This window comes from Camponotus vicinus, unplaced genomic scaffold (assembly GCF_025532165.1).
Source record: "Camponotus vicinus isolate PSW18456_S1 unplaced genomic scaffold, iyCamVici1.0 SCAF_11, whole genome shotgun sequence".
Classification (NCBI taxonomy): Eukaryota; Metazoa; Arthropoda; class Insecta; order Hymenoptera; family Formicidae; genus Camponotus; species Camponotus vicinus.
The window spans coordinates 1,454,938-1,482,911 of NW_028141947.1; the positions used below are offsets into that span (position 1 = coordinate 1,454,938).

Below are 27,974 nucleotides of genomic sequence, written 5' to 3' on the forward strand. Positions count from 1 at the left end.
TTATAAAATAATTTTATTGTCTTTAAAATAATTTTAGTTTTCAAAAAACTCCTTATTGTTACTGGTAGCTCAGATTCTTTTTATTAAAAGAAACTAAAAAAAAAATAACTAAATATATGTAAAAATAATTAAATAAAAAATAATTAAATATATATAAAAATAACTAAATAAAAAACTAAATAATAAAAAAACACGTAAAAAAGAACTAATATATTGGCGCGATTTTAATAAAATTATAAAGTAAATGTCAGAACTGATTTAATGAATTTTATGAAATTAACATTTCGGAGACACACACACATACATACATGTTTGAATTAGCGTTTTCTTCTAAACATTTGTGAATCGTGACTCAGAATTTTATCTGACATGAGTTGGCTACCTATAATCGCATTTGATATACGTAAAAGATTAAACGTAAGATTGAAAGATAAATAACACCTCATTAATAAAAAGAATTTCTTAATCAACAGTGACGAATTTCTAGATACGTAGAATTTTAAAATACTGCTGAAAAATGTTTAACTTTATATAGCAAAACATTTCCGGAAAATTTAGAACATGTTTTTTTTCAAAATTAAGACTTCCTTAGAGAAAAAAAAATTTTTACGTATTTTATATTTGAGATTATTTTTCACACATGACATTACGCTTCCTATGTATTATTGATTGCTCTTTACGTTTTTAATATATAAGGTGTTTCGATAAAAATGGGCAATCTCTTGGGAAGCAAGCAAAGCAAGTAAAAATAATCCCTATAAGTTCCTATAAAAGTTTTTTCTATAACATCTTTCATTCTCGTTATTTTATTAACATCATTTACTTTCTATCGATCAAATGTATTTTTCTCAAAAATAGTTTTGACGAGAGAAGGAGTACCCTTTTTTTAAAAATATGTGAAAAAAATTTAAAACACATTTAAAAATAAAAAACCTACGACTTCAAAATTTCAGTCAAAATTTTTAAATTTAAAGAGTTATAGGTGGTCGTCCCTGACTCTTCGTCACGTGGTATCAAAAAATCTCCATCTCACTATATACATTTTAAAGATCTCTTTACTTAACACATAAAAATAATTATTAAAAATTAATAAAATCCACACACGATAGAGCGATATAAAAGTTTATTGAGAAAAATACTTGGCAAATTTTAACTTTAAAGACAAATATCTCGATGGAGATCCTCTGCGAAAAAAAAAAAAAACTTTATAGGAACCTATGGAATTATTATTTTTACCTGTTCATATTCTTTATCCTGGGTATAATCACATACTCTGTGCTCGTAAAAATTTAAATTAGTCAAGCCCTACATTCAGGGTACGTCTAAAGTGTCTTTGCAACGAAATGCGAATTTTCTACCGCTGGAAATAACACGGACAACTTTTTTACATCATTGCTCCTTTCGCGGAATTCTGCATGCGTATGAGGTATGCGTGCCCATAGAGGTATACCCTGACATACTGATGCCGCGGGCACCCCGCAGTGGCGTAATCGCGGGGGGGTCCGAGGACGGTCGTCGTCGGGGGAAAGGTCGGGGCGGCCTTTCGCGCTGCCTGGAATGCGACGAAGAAATCATCCTCGAATGAATAATATTCGAGGCCGGGCGTTAGCACCATGGCTGAATGAAATATACATGGTCCCAGCAAACATCAAGTAACATTTATATAATTGTTAGTTGTAATTTCCCATTCAGCAATATAACTGTTACATAACATGTAACAGTTATATTGCTGAATGGGAAATTGTAACTAACAGTTATGTAACTGTTATTTGGTGTTTTCTGGGGTGTATTATATACTACACATATACAATATATATAATTCCTCGACCGCTTACGAGGAACGCGATCGAATTTGGTGAAAGGACGGGCGCGTTTTCGAAAGTCGCGTCGTTAAATATGCATTAATGCTATCGAGCAGGAGGTGATCGGTTGTTGCCGACAGGCAAGTTTACGCAACGTCGTCATTAAAACCATTAAAACTTGACGGCGGAGGAAGGACGCGAGAGACGAATTTGTGATTGTTGCTTGGAAAGGATCGTAGATAGGAAAATATTGAGATCCGCCCATTCTAAGATTAGATCAGACTGATCGATTAATTCAAACTTACTTTCTTTTTCAATCCATACAGCACAGACCGTTGTTGTTACATTGCAGCAATATTGCAGCAACATCGCAATATTGCCGCAATATTGCTGCAATGTAACAACAATGGATTAATTAAAACTTTCTTTTTCAAGCCATACAGCACAGACCGTTGTTGTTACATTGCAGCAACATCGCAATATTGCCACAATATTGCTGTAATGTAACAATGGCTTAATTCAAACTTACTTTCTCTTTCAACCCATACAGCACAGACCGTTGTTGTTACATTGCAGCAATATTGCGGTGTTGCTGCAATATTGCTGCAATGTAACAACAATGGATTAATTCAAACTTACTTCCTTTTTCAACCCATACAGCACAGATCGTTGTTGTTACATTGCAGCAATATTGCTGCAATATAACAACAATGGATTAATTCAAACTTACTTTATTTTTTATAACCCATACAGCACAGATCATTGTTGTTACATTGCAGCAACATCGCAATATTGCTGCAATATAACAACAATGGTCTGTGCTGTATAAATAAAACATTTATATCCGCTAGTTACACACGTAGCAATAGCTATCTTACAAGTATTACGACTATTGCATTTGGGTCACGATGTTATGCACGATGCAGAATTACACATCATGGTTATTAATTGCCTTGTTTATGACACATTTGTATTTGCTGTGGCGATGCTTACGGTGTCATTTAAATCAGTGTCTTTACAGTAAAAGTATATATATACAGTGTATAAAAATTTATTAAAATATTTCAACATAGGTTTCTCCTAGAATTTTCATAAGTTACATAATATACATATTTAAATAAGTTTGTAGCTAAATGCAAAGCTGTTGTCGTTTTATTTGCTTCAATATTTTATTAGATTTAACGAATATTGCAACTATGAAACAACGTTTGCACTAAACGTAAACCATGATGGAATCGACAAGATTATTACGAGGGAAATTGGATCGTGTCCTCGTCCTCGGATGTGAAGAAAAAAAAACACGATAGGACTCGGACGCAAAACAGGTGAACGAACAAGGTATGTTTCTCTTAAACATGATCGATCGATATCACGTGTAACGCACGCGTGACTGCGTGTCGTTCGCAGTTCGCGACCGACAACTTCGCTCACGTTCCCTCGATTTCTCTTGATATTCATGGTGTTAACATGTTCGATGGACTTTGACTGCGTTCCCGAGAATCGGAGATTATCTAACGATGAAATAAACAGATTTCATTTCTCTCGTTATGAGCTTTCAATTTTCACTTGCTTTTTGCATTCTTTTCATCATATTCGCATCTTTACAAGCGTAATCAGCCGCATTTTATAACTATTTAATTAGATATAAGTATAACGTCGCTCATAAATTGTTGGACTTACGCAACAAATACTTGATTTAATAAAATAAATATGTTTGGAATAAGAGTATCACTAAAAAATATGTACAATAAAATTTCTATTTTTTTTACTCTTGCGAGGAAGTAAAAAAAACAGAAATCAATTATTATTATAAATAATATTTCAGGTTGAAGAGTACCTAATAATTATGAATGCAATACAGTAACATCGACGATTATAATCGATTTCTATTCTCGGATATGTTGAATCAGTGAATATCTCACGATGACACGATACTAAAGAATGTTGAGAAATAATAGGTACACAATAGATAATAATAATATTTATAATGTTAAATCCGCGTATTCACAGTATGATACAGATGGATACTTCATTTCAAGTCTTAAATTAAGTATTTTACTACAATATTAACAAATAGTTCGTTCATTACGAGATTCGATCTATAGGCAAATGTGATTTCCGCGGTATATATAATTTTTTACAGGTACGTATAATTACTTCGGGGAAATACGACTGACGCACGCGCTTTCTCTCTTTATCTCCTTTCGACGTGAATATTACTCGACATATATATATATAAAATAAAAGCTGCATTGAAATATACGTACGTATTTAAAATGGTCCACATAACGTTTCGCGTTTCGTCGCCGATTATTATGTACAAAAAGTGTGCGCACGCGAAACGAGCTTGAAAATGCGATGTCGTGGAGATACTTCCGCGATTTTTGCGGCTTGGGGAACCGGCTCGTTACGTCGCCTTTCGCTAGACATTTCGAACGTGCCTGGCATAGTCGCCCCACCACGTGACACACAGTTATTTGCTAACTAACTAAACGATGCAATCTCGCTCTCTTATTCAAGCGGCAAAGTTTTTTCAATAGATAATTGCCATTATTTTCCACCTTGCATTTGGAATTATCGTTTCCTGGATGATGTTATGATACGTATTAGCCTACTGGAGTATCAATCACCTGTCGTCGAAGGTGGTAATCGATTTTTTGTCAACATTCCGAATCCAGCGTGCATGTAAGAAGTGAGCGAATTGCAATCTGTTCTGCTATTTTATCATTTACATTGGTTAATTTCACGTAACTTTAATCTGTTGATATTCCTACATTTTTTTCACTTATATAAACGTGATAATAAACAATGTAATTATGTTGCGTGTTATTATCATATATTGCCATAATCGGATCCGTAATGTTCACATATCCGTCTTCCAAGACTTTCCTCTGTCTCTCTTTCTCTCTCCCTGAGTTTCATTCATCGCTATCAAAAGTATCGAAAATATCGCGAACCTGTGTTATCAAGCAGTTCAGCTATCACAAAATGCAAACGTTGCGTTGAATTAGCTATTTATCTTAAAAGTAATTTCAGTTTTTTTGCTCGTAGATTAACGTATATCGGTAGTGTAGTACTTGTATTGTAAAAAATGTGTTTTTTCTTATAAGATGAGTAAAAACTATTAAAATATGTCGCAGAATTGTGCGTTAATTCAGTGTACAAATCTTTTTTTGTATAGCAAGGTACTTTGAATATTTGTTATTATTGAAAATATTTTTAGAATGAAGATTATATGAGCTACGAATGACGCAAACGTCAAATTACGCTTTGCGGTAGTTCTCGGATTATTCAGGAAAGGAATAATTATAGATAAATCATTACCGTTTTCACTTTATAATGTTAAAATAAGTGATAATTGCGAACCTTCTCCTCGCGTCATGCAACAATTTCCGATTGCATGCAAAATATTGTTACGCCAAAAAAAAGGCGTATTTTTACACTATTACTTTCCGTAGTAAATGAGAAGTCACTACGGAGATAAATAATCTTTATACAAATGCATCTCATAGTGTCATAATAATATCGAATCGCGACAACTCTCGAGATGAGAAATATTTATATTTACAATAATAACGCATTATATAAATAAATGCAATCTATCGCCCGATCATCGAAAGATAGTGGTAAAAAAATGCTAGTTTCGATAAAGAGTGTATCTGTACATCGCGCCGGCAAACAATTTTAATAAATTGCCAACTCGTCGCCAGTTTTTACGTATGCATATTTACAACAAGTGCGCTTTTTTTTATCAAGTATTGACGCAAGTATCGCTACGTCATATAAATGCGTTAATTATATTTTTGTACAATATATCTATATTCGAATGTTTAAATACGTAAGGAAGACACACTCGCGAGTGTTTGTTGCATTCGCGACTCGAACTTGATGCGAAGTCTCGCATAATTCGATTTACGTCGGGGGATTATTAAAATGTGGAGTTTTTCTCTTCTTCTCATTCTCCTTTCTCTATGATATCGATTTATCGTGCCGCATGATATTCCCCATTTGTCGTTCCAACGATATACGAGATGTAAAATCATCACAGCAACGAGTTAGGACGGAAACGGGATACTTTCCAGTACGTTATGCTGAACTTAAGAGCTCTCTGCAACAACAATGGATTGAGATAAGGATATGATGACGAGTATATTTACACGTATAAATATTTAAGAAGCTTGAATGTCAACAAATACTAGCCACTTGGATAGAAAATACGTGAGTCAATTATAGTACTTCATATTTTCAGAAATATATATTCTTTGTTTTATTATTAGAAATGGAGCATTGGAAATTTTTATCTATTTCCCATAAACGTATATCATATTATTCGAAATAAAAAAAAGGATGTGTACGTATAATTAATAAAATCAAAATTAGATTCTATGATTCTTCACTTTCCGGTATAACATTATTCGCGTATAAAAATAATAAATACACTTGACGTGAACGCTACCGCGTTACTTGATACTCGAAATTAAATTATATTGTCTGCTTTCCGGATGTGAGTAAATATTATTTCTAAAGCATATGTAATATACATGTAAGAAACCAAGCGTGCGATTCAAACATGCCTTGTTTGCCCAGTAAGCATTACTTTTACATGAATAGTACTTACGTCGAAAGTTCTCTCCCTAGTAAACCAGATCCGACTAATCCGGTACGTGATCGACTCCTATTTAGTTGCGCTCTCCTTTCCGCTGCAAAATTAAAACAGGATTGAACTCATTACAGCAAGCTTGATACTGTTCAAAGATAGTAAGATTTATATATATCATACTAGAATAAAGAGTAATATTTAAAAAAAAATTTTTTGCTTTATAAAAAAATTAAATGTTATACAATGTCGACAGATACTGAAGAATGTTCCTATCTTAGCATCTCACAGAATCATACATGCTAAATGGTACAATATACAAACATTGAATCTGTCGAGGAAAACAATATTAAGACAAGCAAAAGTACTCGTTATTGCATTTAATTAAAAATATATATATTTTGATACAAAATAGTCTGTAATACATTATTTGTCAAAAACTCAATTGTTTTATGTCATTTAAAATTGAAAAAAAATTAAAAAAAAATACATTACGAATCGTAAAAATAATATAAACTTTTTTTTATAAACCAGTGTTATTAGAAAAAAAATTTTTTAAATTACTTTAATATTGCAATACATTACTTAAATAATATCGAAAAATTTGTTGTGAAATTACATCTAAATCTCTCACTAAACTTTGTAGTCCAGACAAATGATCAAAATAATACAAAAATCTTCTGATAATTTTATTATTTCATTCTCTATTTTCTGCTTTTTTTATCAATATATTTGCATATCTCAAATATGTGTATAATATTTAAGACTAAAAAATATCTTTTAAATACTCTTATTTGCCTAAGGCACTTGAGGTATTCAAGTAAAATGCTATGTGAATATATTAAAGCTCTCAGATCACAGTATCATAATTATCATTCTTGAACAGCTCGTATAGCATTTAGATGTAATTACATATCTATAGATAAGCGAGTCATTTATATTGTACATCCATTAAAAATTAATATAGTTTTATAATTCTAGACATAAGTAAAGCTTAAAACAATTTCAAATTAATATAAATAGTGCAAAATAATTATTCTTACATTGTATTCTAAAATGATTATTAATTATAATGTGAAAATATCATTGCAACAATAATTTTGGGATAAGTTATTGCATTACATATTTTGAAAAATGGATGAAAAAATCATTTAATGATTCTCTAGAATGTATTAACGTTTTTTGTAATAATAGTTAAAATTATATTTTGTTTCTCTCGTCTCTCAGTCTTCTTGCATTTTTCATATATATATCAATCTAATTTTTAATATAATTACATCACGTAATGCTTATGTTGCTAGATGTCTGCCAAAATTTCCATTTCTTTTTCCATGATCTATCCTTTAGCTTCTTCATTATTCTAAGATTATTTTTTGCATTTGGACTGCTTGTTTCCGAAACAGGTTTACCAAATAATTTCCCAGATATATTCAGACTGCTCTTAGAAGTACGATTTGGCTTTATTAAATGCAACGGACTATTTTCTGATAATAACGTAACTCCACTCATTTCGATCAATAATGGTGATTGTGCGTTAGTCATCTGGTCGTTACTTGAAAACTGTGTAGATATGCTGGAATTTAAAGATCTATTTTTCACATCTAATACGTTTTGAGCTTCGTCTTTATGTCGCGCTAGATTTTCAAAATTTTTCGATCGTAAGAGTTTCATCGGAGTATATGCTGTTTTAAATATTCTAGTGTGAAGACCGTCGACTGATTTGGACATTTTCGTACTTTTTGCGGAATTTGAACTTGTAACTGACGAGTTCATGGCCGGTGGCATAGTACTACTCATATTAGGTGGACTTTGCAAGTACTTGTGCAATCTATATTTTGCAATTTTATTGTTGGCGCGTATACGTTTACGATTGAATATAGCGCGGCGTACAATGCTATTTCTCCTGCGTATCTTGCTAACTACAACGCGTCTCTGTTTAACCGGACTGATTATACGTGCTCGTTTAATAGAAACATTTTGATCGATTAACGGGCTTGATTCCCAATCAGCGTTAACGCATCTGGATTCCAAGTTCGTAACTGTTTTTAACAAAATATCTCTTTTTGGTGTTTCATCGAATACTGGCATCGCCGTATAATACGCAAGATTACAACGGCTACATTGTTTCTTTTTCTGAAAGTACGTGACTCTAGATGAACGTTTTATTTGCTTAGGTGTTTTCGTGGCTTCTTCTAGCAACATTCGCTTGTAGAGCTCCTGATTCTCTTCCGGTGTAAAAAAACTCGTCGAGTCATTCGCTGTGGATAATTTAGTTATAATCCTATTCGAAATCATATTGTGTCGCACAGTCTCAGTTGGAGTTACGTTTTCATATTCGTACGTTAACTTAGTAGATAAAGTATTAGTAATCATATATGGTTGAATTGCTTGGTCCCTCTTCGCCATTCGTTTCCAGTTGTATGTCCTATAGAACTTACCACCAGCTACACGCGTTTGTCGTTTGCGTCGTTGATCCGGACGACTGAAGGCCGAGCCAGTCTGCAGTGCTTCCATCAGACTATCCATGACACCTTCCTGCGTTTCGTGTGCGTTCATATCGACTAATGCGCGTTTGCGTGCGGCTCGAGCCGCTTTTTCGACTTCCGCTTTCTCGCGCGCTTCTCTTGCCCGTCTCTGCTTCTCTTCACCTTCCTTCAGTTTTACTATTTCCCTCTGCGATTGCTACGGTGAGAACATAGACGCATTAAGACTGATTCGATAACGATGCAGTCCGAAATGACGCGTATTTACCAAGAAATCGTCTTTGAACGTCTTGATATCGCCAAAGAATTCCTCTATAGTGTATTTTTGTTTGTCGAAGGAGAAGAATTCGGAGATGTCCGTGTATAAGGTATCCATATTTTTAAACATGTTCTGCAATACTTCATAGGATTCCCTGGCTTTTTTAGCGAATGGCTACAAAATAACTTTGTCAAGGAAATATTTTTATCTGATCAATTCGCTATCTAATGTCGATATTAATAATTAATAATTATTATTAAAGAAACGGTAAAGGATACTTTCATAACGTCTATAAAAAAGTCTTCATCACATTGTGGAACTTTAGCATTCGAAAGATCTTGCTCGAGATTACGAATATTGGTTTCCATTTGACGTAATGTCCGTTGAACATTCTCCAAAGATACTCGGCTAGCGCGATCTACGTGTGCTAATTCTTCCATAAAGTTGAGACATTCTGGGAATTTTCTCTCTATCGTATCCACCAAATAATGCATAAGAGTTTGTTTGTTATCGATATCTTTAGTACTAGTTAACTGAAAAAAGAATTATTATTGGAAAACAGCTTACGTCGACGATGAGCGATTTGTATTTATATATACTATGAAATAAACCTTTGTAAGGAAGCTAATTTCAAATCCAAATGCTTGGCCATTTTTGGAACCGGAATTCATATAATTGCCAAGTAATAATATTAATTCGAGTATCCGGGCAAATTTTTTGCTATTCTTCACTTCTTCACATGCTGCTGTAGCCGCTACTATGTCAGGTTTCACATCTTGTACCAACTCTTCGTACCGCAACATGAAACTTAATGATCTTAATCTGGGCAGTAACCTTTTTATTGTAGATATCTGTAACATCATATTTATCAATTTTATATTTAGTATAATGAATTCAAATACAGTAATATGTATGTAAAAAATCAAGTAGAATTACTGTAACACAGAATTGTTCCGCTTCAGTCAAGTCATTGTACTGATCCTTGTACATCTGCAGCTTTGACAATTGATCCGGTGGTGGTAAATATTGAATTAATCCTTGTAATATATTGTCAGAAATAACTGGTCCTTCACATCTAAATAAACATCTCTTCACTTCTATATAAGGCATGTGCTTCAATGTGCCACCAAGAAGTATCGATATATTTTGAGCCGCTTTACTATCCAAAACTTTGAGATCTTTTACTTTCTTCGTTTGTGCTGACCTGCGTGCACAGCAAAGTTTATCGATATTCTATATAAAAAATAAAAATGATAATCAATAAGATGAAATTTACTTATCAACTACATCGTCCATTTTCTTTCCACTTGGTTTTGATGAGAATTTTTGCGCGAGACCATTCAATATTTCTGGACTAGCTAATCTATCTTCTTGTACTTTTGTCCAAAATGATTTTTCTGTTAATTTATGAGGCAAAATCTGAAATGCATCATAAAGATTTATTTAACACTAAATATATGCATAAGAAATAGTTATGTTCAAATTGATAATACTTTCTATCGATAATTTGATCAAATAATATAAGTTAATCGTACGTACCGCTTTCCAGTTCGCCCTTTTTAGTGGTCCATCTACTTCCCACTTCTTTTTCGGTTTTAGCCCGTGAGGCAAAACCTGTACCATCGGAGCTGGTGGAGAAAATCCCCCCATTGGTGGCGGTGGTGGACCCATCATCCCTGGCATAGGTGGTGCTGGGGGTCCTTTCATTCCAGGCATAGGCGGAGGTGGAGGCCCTTTCGAGCCGGGCATAGGTGGCGGAGGTGGACAAGTCATTCCGGGCATTGGAGGTGGACCAACACTACCAGGAAGAGGAGGAGGTGGCGGTGGCAATGATCCGCCCATGCCAGGCATAGGTGGTGGAGGTGGACATACAGCAGCTCTCTATATAATAACATGACAAATTGATATTATAAAAGACTGTGTGTGTGTGTGTCTAAAAAAAGACTTAATCAATACAGGTACGTATACTTACAGAATTGCCAGACTTTGTTGTTCCCTGCTCCAATTCTTTGATCTTGTTTTCCGCATGCTGAAGCTTCGCTTCGGCTTCTTGTCTGCTAGCTATAGCTTCTTCTAGCTTTTGCGTTACTTCTACCAGTCGACGTTCCTCCTCAGCTCGTGATTTCTCGACTAGGGTATCGATTAACGGTTGCACATCAATCTGGAAGCGCTTCGTCGCACTGAAATCCGGATCACAGCCTGAACGATGCAATACGACTTGCGATATACATTCCTCGATCAGTTTATAATACGCCGTTCTAAAAAATAAGCAAAATGAATAAATAAAGTTGCGTCATTACAAGAAAGATAGATTTGGATTTATTGATAAGATTGTGAAAAAAAATTAAAAGTAAATATAAAAAAAATTGTCTACTTACCGAACCAGAGCATCATCTCGAATAAATAAAAGGTGTTGAAGTATAGATAAAAAGTAAGGCTCGGCAGTAGTATCCATTACCATATTTTTGACTACTTCAAAGCAATCGTTAACATCGTCTAATTCTAAACGTACGTTGTCAAATCTCTGTACAAATTCCTCATAATCCTCCTCTTTGTGGTCATTAAAAATTTTTAAATGCGTCGCCAAATCTTCCGACTCGTCTTTTTCTAACATTTCGAGAATGTCAGCTAAACCGACTCGCATTACTTCATTTCTGAGGTGTAAGCGAAAATCTAGATCCTCGGCGGATGATATTATCGAATTTATGAGTTGAAGGCATACTACCTGCGACACAATATTTTATTTGTAATGAACAAATAAACATTTTTTGAACGAATATAAAAATAAAAAAGAAATATAGGTTGCTGAAAATGTTCACATTTTTATAATAATATTTTATACATGTAATAATTTAGCATCATAAATTATTAAACATAAATTTCATAAATCTTTTAATTAATTTGATTGTACAAATAAATAAAACGTACCCTTAAATTTTCATTCTTTTTATTCATCAACCCTTGTACGATGGGCAAAAATCTTTCCCGACCTTTGAACTCGCCATTCATAGTAATCGCGTCTAAAACCTTTTTATGACTATCGCTCGATATGAGGCACACCGCACCGAGTAATTTTACAGCTTCGGACATGACGGACGGTTTCGTCGGTTCCAGTGATCTGGCCACGATCGTAAGAGCTTCGTGATGGGCCAGCATTTCCTTTATACCAACGGTATTATTCATGATAGCCTTTAAACAACGAATACATTCATATTGTATTCGCTCGTAACGGTTGTCACTGAGGAAAAATGAATTATTTTTTTTATTAATAAAGAATGACATGGATTTCGTAATATTACAGATTCTGTCATAAGCAGGATGCGTATCATGCAAAACTAAAGTAAAATGGTTGAGTAAAAATTTCTGCCGAATGGCGCAAATAAAGTAATTAAACTATTTTATAATTATGGAGATCTTGCGTTTTTCGAAAATTAAATAGTTTTTTCGTTGTTGCTAGTAACATTTCGCTGTCATCAGTAATATAACATAGGCGGTTAAAAGATATTAACGTAACAAATAATATCGCAAAACATTCAAGCAAATAGTACTTTTACGTGAATTACCTATCATAATATATGAAGGCACTGGAATAGAACAATATCCATCGTTAGAGAATTAATCGAAATATATTCAATGACTGATCTAAAATGCTAAGAACATTTTTTCCAAGAGTTGGACTCACTTACTTTCGATAACACTCATTGAGAGTAGCCAAAACTTGCTTGAGCCCTTTGGTGCCAAACTCTTGCACCCAGCTGAGCGGATTGTTGGTCAGCGCGATCCTGAGGGATTCGATGCAATTGTAGATCTTGTTGACACTTAAATCAGGTTGCGCTAGATATTGTATATAATCCGCCGGCTTGTCGAATTTGGATCGGTTCTCTTGTATACTGCCTTTGTAGTGCAATACCAACATCTCCTTCTTCTTCGACTCCGATTGCTGGCGCAAGGGTTCCTTCTTCTCCTCAGTTAGATTCATATTGGCCTAAATAGAAAGATGACAACAATTTACTCCTCTTTTAAAATACTCGATATTTTCGATATAGTTAAGAAATATCTTATTTTATTAAACAATCGAGTACCTTATTTTACACGATATTGAAAATATAAAATTTAGGAAAAAAAGAAATTAATGATGCATATTTGAGGAAGAACCAGACGAAAATATATGTCTATGAACTTAACTATTAGAGTACACATGTGTGTGCACTCACCAGCATTTCCTCGAATCTGTCGTTCACTGTCTCCTCATCCATCCTCTCGATGATGCAACGCTGTTGTTCGATCTCGTTGATGTCGTCGCCAGAGTGTGGCCTGGGCATCGTGTTGCTGCCCGAATAGCCGCGTGTTCCACTCCCCCGACCGGCCTTTTTCGGCCGACCGAACCATGTGTCCAACTGTAACAGTAATTTTATATGTCAACATCTTAGAAAGTTTATTAATAATTTATTAAAAATCGACTTATTTAATAGCATCACAATCAGTCCGCGTTTTCAATTTAACAAAGAGAAAGCTGTCTCCAATGGAGCAATTTCTCGCTTTACTATTGAAGCTCATCATACTATACTATCATTATCAAGATTTTATTTGTATATTTCTTCAGATAATAATCAACATTCGTGTCTGCATAAGATAACAATTTTGATACAGAATAATATTTATGCATCTCGTGAGAGATGAAATATTCATAGAGCTGAGGATCTGCAAATCTAATAATTTGTGGAAACAAATATCTTATAATCTAAACACTAGATATTTTTACAAGATCATCCTTGAAAATCAGACTCTACAGGTTGTCCCATTTTAACTTTGACATTATGATATCTCGTAAACAATGCATTTTCAAAAAAAATATTTCAGATAAAAATTGTAGGGTTTGGAGGGAGGAAAAAGATAGGAATGTTAGTTTGATCTTGGATATAAATGTTAAAACCATATGAAGGTCAATCTAATTTTTTTAAATAGAACTACCCTAATTTTTGTATATAAATCGATTTTTCATAATATTTCACGTAATAAAGGGGGGATATAATATTCTTATCTTTTTTCTTCCTCCAAATCGCACAATTTTTATTGGAAACATTTTTTTCGAAAATGCATTGTTTTCGAGATATTACAGCATCTAAGTTAAAATGGGACAGCCTATAAATAAGCAACGAATCGCAAGGGTAAACGTTTTAAATGGTTCTGAGAGGGATGAAGCCTCGAATCGAAATACGTAAATTCGATCGGGCCTAGAAAGTTTTCGATAAATAACATTCCGATACTCCAGTTCCATTGTAAATGTTTTCTCTTTGCGGTGCGCGAGTCGGGTTTGCATTTTACGGTGACATAATCGTTCAAGCGACGCCCAACTCGTGCTCGCGCGTAATTTAGTAACGCGCTTAGAAGTACGTTGAATTTATTTATTGCGAGATGACACGAAATCGTATGCTGGAGCTGGAAGCAATTACTCCAGTCACTTACCGCGAAATAACTGCACGATACGCATTTGATGCGCAAAGGTGTTAAGGAAGAAGCGACCGGAAAATATTTGCCACGTCGTGTCCCGCCGACTATTAAACCGACTTGCGATTATAAAGTTTAAAACCCGAGGAATATTGGAGGAAATATTTTGCACCGGAATCGAGATTCGATCGGAGAACCTATGAATCATAATAAGCAGGTGAACGTGACAGACGAAAAGTGACACGCGTGTCAAATTAATTACCGCTATTATAGATTAGGACTGTTACTTTTGATAACTTCGAAGATTCGAGGCTTCGAAAAATATATTCTTGCAAATTCATGTAAGAAACGTTGAAAATATTTTAAATAAAAATGAAAATTAATTAATATATGTACACAAAAATTATTTAAAAATTAAATTATTGGGAAATTATTAAAAATCAAAATTTTTAAACATATATCTTTTAATTTAGTAACATAATTTAGCAACGTTATATTCAGATTTTACCATATTATATTTATTATATTTATTATATTTATTATATTATTTATTATTTATATTTATTATTTATATTATATATTATTTATATTATATTTATTATATTTATTATCATATTATATTTATTATAACTTTATAAATGCATATTTATAAAACATTGCAATATATTTTATCGCGATAATATAATTTTGAAGTTCGAATATCGAAGCCTTCGAAATCATCAGCTCTATTATAGATTCTTCGATTATTGATGAAGACAGTTAAAGAACGACGGTTGTATACAAATCACCGTCAAATCTTTTCTTCATCTTTTAGCTAGCATCTTTTGGCTGCGATAAACACTATACATGATCCACAATAAATGATAACATGAAATAAAAAATGTCACCTACAAATTATTCGTAATTGTTTCAACTTTTGATTCAGAAAAAAACACTTATTAAAGAAAACTCTAGAACACGCATTTTATCTGACAATTATTAATTCTGCAATAGTGATGCAATTTACAGTGATATCTACGATGACGTTTTCGATATCACGGATGCGGAAAATATCATTAATGTAAAGCATGACATGGCAGCCTAACACAATAAAATTAGCTGACTAATAATTATTACTTGTATCTACGAATCTAAATAAAACGCTGAGCGAATGAGATTTCATATCTCTTATATCTCAAATTTTCTCTCACTAAATTCCAACAACTGTTCTTCTTCATTTTTTTAACGTAGCCATCAGACATGCTTACAAAGACATGCCTCAGAAGACTCAAATTATTTTGATTTTTTCGGAGTAAAACTTAAGCTAGACTTTTAACTCTCGAGTTAATTCAGGGATTAAGAAGTGGCACTTTTTAATATGAAATTAACAGTCGATTAAAATGAAAGCTTACCCAGTCCGTGATCATTGCGGCGTGTTCGCGATGACACTTGAAAGATAATTGATTCTTCGACGAATGGCGACGAATGACTCACATCAGACACGCGCGTGTCGGTCGCGGGTCCTGATTCGAGAGACGTGACGGACGCACTTTTATTTTTAGGCCGAGCCCACACGCGACACTTATTTACGCACCTTTCGTATTTTTTTTTTTTATCGAGGACGACGCTTCGAAATACCGCCAAGTGGGAAGGAACAATTTTTTCGACTCACATTGTGCCAGCAGAGCTGGCTTTTATCGGCTCTCACGCATTCAGTAGCTCCAAACGTCCTTATATTCCTTATGGCGGAAACACCGGTTGACGTTTCCGTGAGCGAGTCTATGGCAATCACCGCAACACCGTAGCCATGCACATGTGCTCGCGAATACGAATATGTACGTTTCAATAATGTCATAGGAAAATGGACGAGTGACACATGCACAGGTGTGTCGCTCACAATTGACTAACTGAACAAATTAACGAATAAATATAAAATAATGATCGAAGCAGATAAAACTCTCTGATATCACATCGATAAGTGACGAGAGATTTTAAGGATATTCACTCTATCGAAAAAAAATTCATTAGAATTAATAATAAATAATTTAAATATTTAATAAAAATTCATTAGAATTAATAATAAATAATGCATCAACAGAATATTAAGCAATAATAAACATTAATAATAATATGAAATTAATATTCACGAAAATATTTCGAATTTTTGAAAGATTTTTTTCGATGACTGGATGACTTCAATATTGCAAATATTACATATTTTCTCAAATATTGCAACACTGCGTGTCCATCACTAATTATCACTGTTATTCCTTTATTCGAGGTATTCTTACGATAATTGTCAGACGCCACGTAAGGTTTCTAATTATGCAATCGTTGCACTCGCGAACTGTCAAAGAGGAATCCGGATGATTTAGCGAAGAGACTCGATCGAGAAGAACCGCGCGTGGAGAAGAACAACGACAGACTGACTGGAAGTCGCATGTCGGTCCACGACGTTTGAATGCACGCGATACTCATCCCTTCCCAGGCGCATATTTTGCGTTTATTACATTATTATTTGAGATATACGCACAGTACGATACGACCCAACACGCAGAAAATGGTAAATATAAACTAGCCATGAGATATTTCCTTGCATTAGAGACCATGTATGGAATGCGACCAGACAACCTTCTCACTTTCCTCCATTAGCTTAATTAACATATTAGCATCGCAGTTATATATAAAGCTTTAATCTTACCTTTGTCGAAACAAACCTAAACGAGTGGGAATTTTATTTCGCGGAAAGCTATTTTTATGTACAAATAATATTATTCAGTTATTATATCTGGTAAATTAAATTTTGAATCTGCAATAAAAAGAAATATCTTATTTTTTATTTAATTAAAAAAATTAAGTATTTATTTTTTTTTGTTATTTAATTTTTTATTTATTTTTTAATTTATTTTTTATTATTTATTTTTCATCATTATTTGTTAACATATCTTAATTTATTATTATGTTCTTCTTACGCAAAGAAATAACATAGGTTTAAATAATAGTCATTGTAATTATCCTGAAAAATTAAAAATACAGTTATTTCTGAATGGATATTTCGCAGATATTTGTGCAACTGTAAAAATACATTTTTTTTTTTAAATGTAAAAGCAATGATCACGGCAGCACATTTACGGTTAGATCTGACGTGACAAAGCAGTAATCTGGAATTATTATAGAAAGTTGGCTAGCTAATTTAAACTATAGATCTTTGGTAAAAGAGCTGTTTTCATTCTCGTATAATTCATAATGTATATTTCTCATAATTCTCATAATTCTTTATGTATATTTATTACTTACATATGCATATTTATTATTTTTTTTATATATAATTAAGAATAACCCCAAGTTTCATGTATTCATTTAACAATTCTTGGATCAAATTATAATGAATTTCTCTTAACAAAAATCTAATTCTATAATTTCGCAATTCTATTAATATTAAAGTTTATATAAAAATTCAATTAATACAGCATATTAATATTTGTATAAGTATTTTTATAAAAATATCTAAATCAAAATGAAATGTATTTAAAATTAAAAAAATAATATTAAATTTGAAATAGAGATTTATTAAATTTTTTAATTATAGTTACTCGAGAAAACAATTTTATACATTTCATACTAAAAAATATTAATATCAAATTGAAAAAAAAAATCAAGGAGCGAAAGAGCGAAAAATTTTATCTGTATTTTGTAATTGAGAGAAATGAAAGATTTAAGGAGAAAAAGGAAACTCAAAAAAAAGCCCAATCAATTTGTTATCGTGCCAAATTTCGCAACTTCATAATTGCTGATCGATGACTCGTTACTCCGATTCGCTCGTGTGTAAAGTGGCTGTGCCTGTGAACGCGCATATGTACGTTTATGTATAAAGTCGGTACAGTTAGGCCACAACGTAAGATTAACATAACGGCATCGTGTGGTGGAATTAAAGAAACCAAAAGATCGGCGTCCCGACGTGTATTCTTACGGTACGCTCGTATCGCGGAACCGTATCTCCTCTACGGTGACCGCTTATCAAAAACAAGCTCACCGGACTTGAAATTCGTAAGAAGTGTACTAATTTGAAGAGCCGGCTTTTCTTTTCCGCGCGTGGACATTTGGATCAATGTCGACCGGCAATAAGCCGCGTGTAAATTACGCCAGCCAAAGAGGATTAGAATCAGGATCGTAATATCCTCTTACGCGAACTATCTTCTTATGTAATCTTTCATCACCGAGAAAATTAAATAAAATATCTGACAAATTATATTTAAGTAAACAATTTTGAAATTCAATTTAAAAATCAATTAAAATATTACAAAATATATATCAGTCAGATTTACAAAATATGATAGAATTTTATTACATTAATTTATTACATTAATTTAGAATTTTATTACATTAATTTAAAATTTTATATTTATTTAGAATTTTATTAGATTAATTTATTACATTTTATTATATTTAAATTGTTTTAGTAATAAATAAAATAAGCTATGTGAACTATCTTCTTACATAATCTTTGACATCAAGATTACCAGAAAATTAAATAAAATATCTGATTATTATATTTAATTATATTTAAATAAACAATTTTGTCATTTTAAAAATTACTTAAACAATTATATATTAATCAGATTTATAAAATATGATTTAGAATTTTATTACATTTAAATTGTTTTAGTAAAAAAAAATACGTAAAATAAGTCTTTGAAAGTGTAATCAAATCAATGGAATAATTAAAATCTATTATAAAATCAAGAATGATTAATTTCTTAATAAATTTATACATGTAATTATTTTCTCTTTCTTTCACTATACTTTCCTAATATATATAATTGTGGATTAAATATTAATGTTTTAATCAAGAAATCTCTCATATATATTATTTTATTTATGTTTAAGTTAAAATTTCTTTAGAGATAATTTAAACTCTTTTATTATACTTAATTATGCCACTTGACTTTACAATTTCATTGTTTTATGTCGTTTTAACAAGTGTAGTTTCACACTAACGTCCTAGTTTTCTATAATTCATTCTTTTTTCCTGCGATCTTAAGTCTACGTCGAATATGATGACAGTTCTATCGACGGAAGATCATTTCTCTCGCATAAGTTGCAAGAGACTTTCTCCTTTATTTTCTCGCTCCTGACGTTATAATTTCAAATGATAGCTAAGTTATTCTTGTCCCGCTGACGTCATGCTTTCAATAAATATCCTCGATGCTTAAAAGATATTTTCGGCTCTTTTGTTTTGATAGGAAACCCCTTACTCAAGCTCTTACTAAAGAAAATAAATTTAAGATTATTACTTTATCACAATATTGTTGCTTATTATATTAGGATGTTTTATTTTATTTTCTGTTTCACTTCCATTTTACTTCTGTTTTGTTTCAAAATCGCTAAAAGAAATTTTACATAAGTCGATGATATAAATTACTATTTCTTTTTTCTTATATTAATTTCAAATTATTTGTTATATACGCCTCCTTTCACGTGGTTGACCCCGACCAAAAGGATAGATCGCTGTCGTGAATCATGTGGATCCTTGCGTATCGCGGAATGTGCCCGATCGACTACGTCACGGCTCCGAATAGACCAAGGTTTCGACAAGTTTGATAAAAAACATTACGTTTGATTTTAGAAGAACAGTATAATACGTTAAAAGTAGAGATTTACTCTTAATGATATTTTTAAAAAACATTTCAATATTTTTGATAATATTAAATATCGTTAAGCGATATTTTAATATTGCTTTAATAATTTTAATAATTAAAGAAGATATAATTTTGGAGATAACACGTTCACAATAGAAATATTTAAAAAATAATATTTTGTGGGAAATTTCTCTCTCCTTGTCTCTGCACACAATGTTATAATTGTGTTATAAAAAATGTTATAAAAATAATTTAATTAGATGTAATTTAAAATATATATATTTTTTATATAAAATATGTGTGAAATATATAATTATATAAAATTTAAAATATATAATTTAATTATATATTAAAATTATATCACTTAATATACTTTTTAGAAATTATAATAAATTATAATAAATCTTTATTATTTTTCAAGCATGAATTTAAGTTTGCAATTTTATTTTTCTCATAGGTAATTGTGAGGAAATTTTATTTGTTATTTATGTAACTGATGAATGTGTATTTTGACATGGTAAATATTTTAGAGGGTGACATACGTCCCGAGGTTATTTTCGACGTTGACATACATCTCTTTCTGTGTTGCGATCGATATACATGGTTTCTTGATTTTGATCGAAATCATGTTCGGTGGTAAACTTGACACGAATTTCGATGTCTTCAGATTTAACACGAAAAGATCTCAGATATCGTCTTTATGTAACTTGTATTTTTTTTTTAGATGAGTGTCAGTACTTAAACTTGAACTCAATCTTTGACATTAAGTATTATCTGTTTTCTACAAAATGTTATTTATTTACACAACAACGAATAATCCAGATTAATAAAATCGAGATTAATTATATTAATTTCACTTAAAGCTCCAATTTCATTGTGTTATTTACATCATGTTACATATAAACATAAATGGATATACATAAAAAAAAAAAAAAAAAAAAATGTTATATAATTTATTACATAAAGAGCACAAGAAACAAATACATATTATAGTGCACCGACCTCGTGAAAAAAAGATAAATAAATATACATAAGTCGTAAATAGTTCAGTTTCTAATTGAATATTGAAGATAACATTTATGAGAATCCTAGTGAAATATTGAGAAATAAGAGAGTGAAGGAATTTTCTGCGAATTCTGCAATTTCTGGGTTCAATATCTTAAAATGCGCTATCGCTGCATTCGGCATTCATATTACGTAACGCTCTATATACGAACATAAACGGCCACCTGTTCTATCGCCATCGTTAAACGGCTATAATACTGCAAATAGTTAGAATTAAGACAAATTCTGTTGACGAGGTCAATTCAGCGAGAGGGAAAATATAAAATAATTTAATCGATAAAAATATATCTTAGCATTTTAAAAACCTTTTTTGATACAATTCAATCTACTTTTTAAAAAAAGTTATAAATTAACCACATTTTATGATTGCTTTTTTAATAGAAATTTTTTTAAAAATTCGAGAAAGGAATAAAATTGTTGACAAAAGAAATGTAAAATGAAATACTGCAATTTTATTCATGCTATTTGATTATGCTTATATTTATATATAAATCATTTTCTGATTATTATTAAAAATAAGCGCAAAAATTCGCATTTGAAAATTTCTCTTATTTCTCAATATTTTACCAGGATTCTCATGTTATCTTCAATATTCAAGTTAAAACTGAACTATTTATGACTTATGTAAATATTTATTTATCTTTTTTTCACGGGATTGGTGTACCATAATATATATTTATTTCTTGTGCTCTTTATGTAACAAATTACATAACATAATAAAAAATACATGTTTGACTTAAATATTTATAAAAAAAATTCTTTAGTAAATCGTTAATTTAATTTAATTTAATTAATGCTACATTAATTTAATTAATAAAAATTTAATCTAATTAAATTGCTATATTCTATTTAGGGCTAGAACTATAAGTAAAAAAAAGAACGTTACTTAAATTAAGAATAAAATCATACATATCGCAATCGATATAAAAAAGACTAATTTTAAATCCTATAATTCTATTATTTATAATCCTAGAGAAAGTCTCTTTTAAAATTTAAAAACTAACAAATAAGATATATTTTTAACATACTTGTTAGATCGCAATCTCTCCAAATATATTGTGGAAGAAATAAAGATTTGCGAGATAGAATATAGCTCAATTAATTCGAGTAAAGAAAGAATTTATGAAATTGATGTTCCGGAAAATAATGATTTCTCAGTTCTGTGAGTGTTGTACGACTTCATGAGTACAATGAGCGATGTACGACGCTTTTCACGCGCTCCTCGGGAATTAACCAGTGGTTTTAATTATATTTCTGATTAACCGGAAAAAAAATTCTCGCGGATGATCTCACTTGTGCGAGCAACCGAGCGATGACGCCAACAACGGCCCGAACGGCCTTCTCTTCCGAGAGAGCAAGAGAGATTGAAACGGTGTCACGCGAAATTCCGATAGGCATACACAGACATACGGAGGCCGAATGTACGAACCGATTCTTTCCTTTTTTTTTCCGACCTACGCATCTCTCGCCGAGAGGATGATCTTCGTGTCTGAAAGCCGCGCCTTTGTCTTCGCGCGAGAAATGCTCAAACCGCTCATCTGTTAAGCGCTTTTGCGTTCGTACTTTTCACACACGTTTTCACGCACCGCTTACGTCTGTCAGATTTTGAAATTTATCTACTTCTGCAATGTTATGATGTTAGGACGTATATGACGTTTATGATGTATACATAAGGCTTAGACATTTCGATTTGACTTTAATCATAAGTGATATCTTAATTCTGAGAGATTCTCATAGTACACGAATTATAATCACAAAGATGACGGCGAAAAAGAGAATAACATTATATATATATTATTATATATTTATTTATGTGTATATTGAATTTATTTATTTTTTGAATTTATTAATTTATTAATTTTTTGAATTTTTTTGAATTTATTATTTTTTAAAATTTTATTTATAATGAAAATATTTATTTATATTTATATATTTTTATTATAGTGAATATATTTTTATTTACTTTTAATTTATTTTATAATAAATATATTTATTTATATTTATTATATATTTATAGAAAATATTTTAATGTCACATTTTTGTGACTATAGAATAACTTGTGTATCGTCAAGATATAATATTAAAAAAATATATGTGTATGACAGATTTCATTTAGAAAAAGCACAACTATATAAAGAATTTGTGCCTAAGGTTGTACTGGTTGTCGCGATGAAATTGATCAATTTCCTTTACACATATTATTTATACATGTCTGACGGTTGCATCAATCGTTGTCACTACTCACTGAACACTAAATGCTACATAATGTTACATGTGCCGAAAGGTGTAGTTATCTAGTTTTTGCTCCTCAGAGACTTTCAACATACCATCGAGATATCGCTAAGAATCAAATTAATTATTAAAAATTACTTAAAGACCGCCAATGATAAAATTAATAATCGTAACTGTGGTTTAACAATGGAAAATTTATAATCATTCTAGATTTAAATTATTCTAGACATGTCCGATATAAAGTGCAAGTTATAATGCGACTCGAATTATGCTACGCCTAAGGTCAAGACTCGTACATGTATTGGTATATCTATGTGTGTCATCAAGTACGCATATCTTTCTGGAGGATTGCGTTAAACCACAAGGCAACGATTCTAAATTTCCTTTACTCTTTCATCGCAGATAAAATTCGCCAGTATTATTTTTGAATTATTTTCAAATAATCTAAGAGACCAAAAAAAGAGAGAAAGAGAGCAGGTACTTTTAATTTTATCATATTTTTCCAGATAACATGGAATTTCTCTCACGTATTTCTTATGGAGCACCGTTTGAGAACCACTGAACAAGATATTGCGATAACAAGATATTACGATAACAGGTTTTATATCACGAAGGTAATCGAATTATAAATGGAACGATATCTGGCTAGAGATAGTGAAGGAAATTTTGCGACGTGTACGCAAAATTGGCATGTCAGAGCAACAATTAAAGAAGTGTGGCAATCGAAAAGTAGAGTGAGTCTTTTACACAAACGATAGTACGTTAAATGCTTGCACTTGTAATGATACAAAAAGCGACAGATATGATAACATAACAGGAAACTCGGCGTGTGCCCACATATGGCGTTTCTATCACTATAGAAATACATTGTTTTATTACGTTCCGTATTCTCTTTGTATATTTTCCAAGAACGAAGTCCTCTATTAAGAAATATAAAAAAAAAAAATTTATTCCCAGATTACTGCAGTTTATTATTGCGATATGACGACTATATATATGACTCATCTTCTATTTTTGAATTAAAAAAATGTACCGAAAGTTTAACATTATAACGCGAATCTTCTTTAGAATCGATCGATTGAAAAGAATTTTATAATTGTATGAAGATTGATTTCCGAGAAATCGAGAGAGATTCCGGAAAATTACTTCACTTCCTTTTCCCGGCCTCGACTTTGTGACACCAAGTTTTTCTTCTTTGAATGCCAGGCATTTTTCACTCGACTTTGCGATACCGAGTTTTTCTTCTTCGAATGCCAGACATTTTTCACTCTTTCCAAGTTGTTTTCTTTCGTATTCAATCTATAACATTATCGATTCGCGTATTTATTATGCATTCGCACGATTATCACGAAGTCACTGCACAAATGACATTCATTAACTGACAGAACGATAAGTGTGACTAAGATTGGAAATCAGTAACGTTCGATCTTGTATCGGCGTTGTTGACAATACGACTGTCGCAAAACGTTTTGTCGATGACGTTAGAGAATACTTGCTGATAAGAAGTGCAAAAAGATATATCTTGGAACATATATGCTACTTGTTAAAGATGTGAGAGTTGATTGATTTATTATATTCATAAAATTAAAAATGATGACATAGAGTTAAATACAGGTCTTCCTAGAATTATTCGAAAACATTATTATTATTGTTATTTATTATTATTATTACTATTATTATTTTTTGTGTGTGCAGTTCCAGGATGCATAATTTAATTATTACACATTCTAAAGCAAGGTGTAGTTAAATTCTAGAGTAGCTATTATTTTTCATTTGAATCGCAATAAGTTTCACAGATATTTCTTTAATACTTTGCACAGAATACTGTATTATCTTTTTACTATTTTGTGTACACATATGTATTTAAATTATTTTAACAATTTTTATAATAATACCTTTACTTTTTTAAAGCTGATTTATGACGCTATATATATTACATACGGTGTTCACTGTATTTTACTCTTATGATCTTTATTTTTTTATGATATTAAAAAATTAATCTAAGATAAATTATCTTAAAGATAAATTATCTTAAAGATAAATTACCTTAAATTTTTATTAAAAAATTAATTAACATTCTGACATTAAAGTCTAATAATTTTACTCACAAAGCCAGCAGGTTTGTCCCTTCTGTTCGCCATGATCTCGTTTTCCAGATTTGTTATCTTCTTCCATGCATCACTCTAAAAAAAAAAAAAAAAAATTGCAGAATGGTTATTTACAAATAAATATGTTTCCTGAATAAATAAATCCCAGCATAAATATTTTAAGACATTTTATTAATGAATTATTCATATATTCCTTAATCTATTCTATTCTGAAGATGTAATGTAACAGGTGGTTTGTCACTATAGAGGTTCTTTTATCAAAGATATAAGGAGTATTATATACTTGGAAGTTATCACTGTACAAACGCACTGTGAGTTAGTCATCAAATTGGTCAACAAAGAAAATTTTTCTTTTACAGGATATAAAAATATTAAATACATATTTCATATAAAGTAAATATTAACCTATCCTTTTCTTAGTTCCTTATTCATGCTACTTCCACAACTATAAACAAAAATTATTCCTTCGTTGCAATCCATAATATCCATGTCACTTAAATCACTTAAATGTGTATTTAAAAGAATAAAATTACACGAAGTACACGTACATAAAATACATACATGTACAACTGAGTGAAAGGTTAGTTTTTCGAAATGGAATTAAAAGTCCATGGAATAACGATGTACCTGTCGCCATCAATGTTGACAAGTTCGCTTTTCGAGCGATCAAAAAAATCGGCCTTGAACTACAACAGAATCTAACGGAGGAAGCGTTCGTTAAATAAAGCGATCCTTAGATAGGTTAATGTTCGACGTTATCGCTCCCGAACGAGTCAATCTTTTTTTTTTTCCATCAAGAGAAAGACGTTAATAGACATTAACACTTGGCGTGTATTACCTGAATTTGTCGAGGCCTCCCTTTCGCTCGGATTTGCGCGCTTTTACGTTAATCGGTGAGCACTTTGCCGATGTATGTTCCTTGGCGTCGTCTATTCGGTCGTATCTTCAGCGAAGCCGCACGAAGTTGGCAGCGGTTGGCGCGCGCTCGCGAACTCGAGCGATACCCGCGCGAGTTTCTCCGACGAGAACTCCACTGACCTTTCCAAAGAGACACGTGAAAAATGTCCGTTACTCCGCACACGCCGTATTTGTTGCAACAATTCCGAATTGCGCGACCGACGCAACGTGCGAGCGCCAAACGGTAGAGAGAGGGGGGGGGAGGGGAAACACTGTCGCCAACCGAGAGAAGCAAAATTCGCTTTCGCACCGCACGATCGTTGAACGAAAAGTGCAATTGTAATTTTTAAAACATACAGCTTTTTATTACGAATACACCGAGAGAGACGAGTTTCGCTCGTTTTGACAGGTGACAGCTGACAGGTGACAGCTGACAAGTGACAGATGACAACTGACTTTAAATCGTTCTCGAGACGGTTAACCTCAAGCGTCGCTTTCTCAAGCCTGATTTTCATGAACAAAGGAAATTAATAAGCTCAGTTTCCAATGTAATCAAATCTATGTTACATAAATTTCGTGCTTGTATATTTTTACGAAGAATATATTTACAATATAAAAAATTAAGAGGATAGAGATGATTACGAGATAATGGCTGCGTTCAGCAGAAAAAGCTGCTTTGCAACTGTTGTAAAATTCGTAAACCTGATTGGTGAGGCTCTTAATTTTGGCTGAATCTAAGAGCATACACCAATCAGATTCACGAATTTTACACAGTTGCAAAGCAGCTTTTCCTGCTGAACGCAGCCAATGTATTCTTCTAAGCAATATTTCAAGCAGAGAGAAGACTTAAGGCCATCACACACGAAATTGCATAGCTGCATATGCATAACATAAGACCAAATGGACCAATGAGCATCGAGTATTAAGTCGCCATATTGACTTACATAACATAATACTCGATGCTCATTGGTCCATTTGGTCTTATGTTATGCATATGCAGCTATGCATAACATAAGACCATATGGACCAATGAGCATCGAGTATTATGTTATGTAAGTCAATATGGCGACTTAACACTCGATGCTCATTGGTCCATATGGTCTTATGTTATGCATATGCAGCTATGCAATTTTGTGTGTGATGGCCTTAAGAGATGTCATGGCCCGCTTTTAGGTGATCCCTGAAAGCGATACTTCCTCTATGGACATTGAAAACGTGGACATGAACTACAAAACCAATGTCCACGAATGTTCTCAGGAGGTAACATATATGTCCCTCTGATCACAGTATATACAGTAGCGCAACTCTCTGTCGGCACCTTTGATGTTAGCATGGGTAAAAATGAACTGCACATGCGCGGACTTGGTAGGTAACCAATCACGGCAGTAACCTTCTGTCTCGCTTGCTCTTTCTTTCTCTCTCTTTCTAACCTATTATACACACACTATACAGGGCGAGATATCTG

General features: G+C 32.2%; 1 protein-coding gene and 1 long non-coding RNA gene across 5 annotated transcripts; one reads left to right on the forward strand and one right to left on the reverse strand.

The window, feature by feature from the left end:
* Nucleotides 1-2,837: 2,837 nt before the first annotated feature.
* On the reverse strand, nt 2,838-26,942 carry Dia (diaphanous related formin 1). 4 transcript variants are annotated; one of them, XM_083082737.1, is made up of 17 exons: nt 26,451-26,935; nt 25,613-25,687; nt 13,356-13,538; nt 12,828-13,126; nt 12,705-12,725; nt 12,070-12,379; nt 11,520-11,866; nt 11,114-11,399; nt 10,681-11,022; nt 10,418-10,560; nt 10,078-10,345; nt 9,753-9,992; nt 9,420-9,674; nt 9,151-9,315; nt 8,838-9,081; nt 6,421-6,502; nt 2,838-5,910 (listed from the first exon to the last, which is right to left on the reverse strand). In XM_083082737.1, exons 2-17 carry the CDS (start codon nt 25,643-25,645, stop codon nt 5,889-5,891), a joined length of 3,240 nt encoding a protein of 1,079 aa, XP_082938863.1. In that variant the 5' UTR covers nt 25,646-25,687; nt 26,451-26,935; the 3' UTR covers nt 2,838-5,888. The 4 variants fall into 4 exon arrangements, with proteins under 4 accessions (XP_082938863.1, XP_082938861.1, XP_082938860.1 ...); XM_083082735.1 differs by lacking the exons at nt 2,838-5,910; nt 6,421-6,502 and having other exon boundaries at nt 6,765-9,081; nt 10,078-10,349; nt 10,422-10,560; nt 26,451-26,942; XM_083082734.1 differs by lacking the exons at nt 2,838-5,910; nt 6,421-6,502 and having other exon boundaries at nt 6,765-9,081; nt 26,451-26,941.
* On the forward strand, nt 16,834-24,554 carry LOC145962015 (uncharacterized). The gene is made up of 3 exons (XR_014435785.1): nt 16,834-17,131; nt 23,731-23,919; nt 24,011-24,554. It is a non-coding gene; the product is annotated as an uncharacterized LOC145962015 (long non-coding RNA).
* Nucleotides 26,943-27,974: the final 1,032 nt, after the last annotated feature.

Bases quoted from the DNA above. Each gene is read 5' to 3' on its own strand.
- Dia (XM_083082735.1), bottom strand. From the start codon at position 25,645: ATGGCGAACAGAAGGGACAAACCTGCTGGCTTT. The intron at 11,023-11,113 runs GTAAGTATACGT...GTTATTATATAG, and splicing joins CAACAAAGTCTGGCAATTCT to AGAGCTGCTGTATGTCCACC. The intron at 10,561-10,680 runs GTACGTACGATT...GATGCATTTCAG, and splicing joins AAAGGGCGAACTGGAAAGCG to ATTTTGCCTCATAAATTAAC.